Source organism: Plectropomus leopardus, unplaced genomic scaffold (assembly GCF_008729295.1).
Source record: "Plectropomus leopardus isolate mb unplaced genomic scaffold, YSFRI_Pleo_2.0 unplaced_scaffold18831, whole genome shotgun sequence".
NCBI lineage: Eukaryota > Metazoa > Chordata > Actinopteri > Perciformes > Serranidae > Plectropomus > Plectropomus leopardus.
Window position 1 is genome coordinate 1 of NW_024620310.1, and position 1,802 is coordinate 1,802.

The 1,802-nt window shown below is 46.0% G+C and overlaps 1 protein-coding gene across 1 annotated transcript; it reads left to right on the plus strand.

Annotated features, from left to right (window-relative positions):
- Positions 1-33: 33 nt before the first annotated feature.
- Positions 34-1,776, plus strand: LOC121965156 (HEAT repeat-containing protein 5A-like; the record flags this gene model as incomplete). Its single annotated transcript, XM_042515316.1, has 3 exons — positions 34-207; positions 1,220-1,459; positions 1,530-1,776. Coding segments are annotated over exons 1-3 (596 nt in total), but the record flags the coding sequence as incomplete, so codon positions are not given.
- Between the last annotated feature and the right edge of the window lie 26 nt (positions 1,777-1,802).

A 1,802-nucleotide genomic window follows, 5' to 3' on the forward strand; every position in this document is an offset into this window, starting at 1 on the left:
TCCTCACTCCTCCTCCCTCTGCAGATGTCACCATAAAGGAGGTGGGACTGGAAGGAGCTCTGTTCACCCTGCTGGACCGTGAGTCAGATCCTGGTCTGATGAGGGACATCCAGGAGACTCTGGTCCACATGATGGCGTCCAGCGCCACTAGTGGGAAACTGGGACACTGGCTCAAACTCTGCAAGGACGTTCTGTCTGCAACCACGGGTGAGTTCAGCCCGACACACGCAACATGCACAGACACGCTGTCAAACTGACAAATAAGTGTTTATTTATTAGTAGGGGTCGACCGATAATGTTTGTTCAGGGCTGATACCGATACGATTATTAGCAGTTAATGAGACCGATAAGCAATATTTGGAACCGATCTGCATTTCCTACAAAATATATACAATATTAAGAATTTGAAGTATAACAAACTCCAACACAAGACTTCGTTTAAGTGCCTTTAGCAAATACTTCATCAAAACTGATAAGTTTAAAAATAGCTCCTTGAGGTTTTACAAAGTAAAAGATCCTTCTACACTTTTTTGCACTTTTTAAATTAGATAATTTTATCGGCGAGCATTAAAATAAAATGCAAAAATAAAAAGATAATCAATAAGTTATTAAGTAAGGAAGCGACTGTTGCGTGTTGTCCTAATAATATTAAAAATGTTAACTGTGGAGGAAAACCAGCCTTCGTCAGGGTCTCAGGTTGTTTCTGTCATGTGACCCCCTATAAATCACCATGGAAACTACATATACAAAACAACATAAGCAGCATCTTTTTAACATTGTTTTTATCAAAATGCAATATTTACTTTGTGTGTGTACAGAAATTTAAAAGAAACATGTAAAAGATTTTCATTACAAAATGAACAATATTACAGCCAACTTTCCAAAAATATTTGATTTGAACTCATTGTGAAGTAAACGAGGAAAATAAAAATTTTTTTTAACTTGGACTCTATTTCTTCAACTTTTTTGTCTCAAAGTGACTAATCATCAGTCTTATGAAGCTGGTCTAGTTGGAGAAACAGGGTCAGGGTTGAAAATGACCAAAGTTGCCCTAAAATCTGCCATGATAAGTTCAAAAACATTTAGAATTAACCGTTCTTACCATTATTAACTTTATTTTTCGATAATATCTGTCGGTGTTTATTCACACCTCTGAGAAAAAGCAGTAAGTGGACTTTGAGTCTCTCAGGGACAAACTGTCTCTCTGTCTCTCCTTCAGACTGTCGGGCTCCTGTGGAGGCGCAGCAGGAGGACGAGGAGGCGGACCCCAGCAGAGACGACGACTCCTCCGCCTTCAGGGCTCGTTCGGAGTCCGGTGGCCCGTTCACGGCGCTGCGCTGGGCCACGCGCCGCTTCGCCATGGAGTGCGTGTGCCGCGTCATCGCTCAGTGTGAGACTGCGGACGCAGCGCACTTCGACATGGCTCTGGCTCAGGAGCGCCGCCTCCATGAGTCCACCGGTAAGACCCCGACAGACCGGCTCCATTCAGTGTCTCTGACCCCCCTGACCCCTCGCCTGTCTCCACACAGACTTCCTGGTCCTCCATCTCGGCGACCTGGTTCGCATGGCGTTCATGGCGGCGACGGACCACAGCGAACAGCTGCGGCTGGCGGGTCTTCAGACCCTGCTGGTGATCATCAGGCGCTTCTCCGCCATCCCTGAACCCGAGTTCCCCGGTCATGTGATCCTGGAGCAGTACCAGGCCAACGTAAGGACCACTGCATCACCAGCACCTTGTCTCAGTCAGCGCAGGGTCTCAGTCAGCACCTTGTTTCAGTCAGCACCCTGTTTCAGTCAGCACC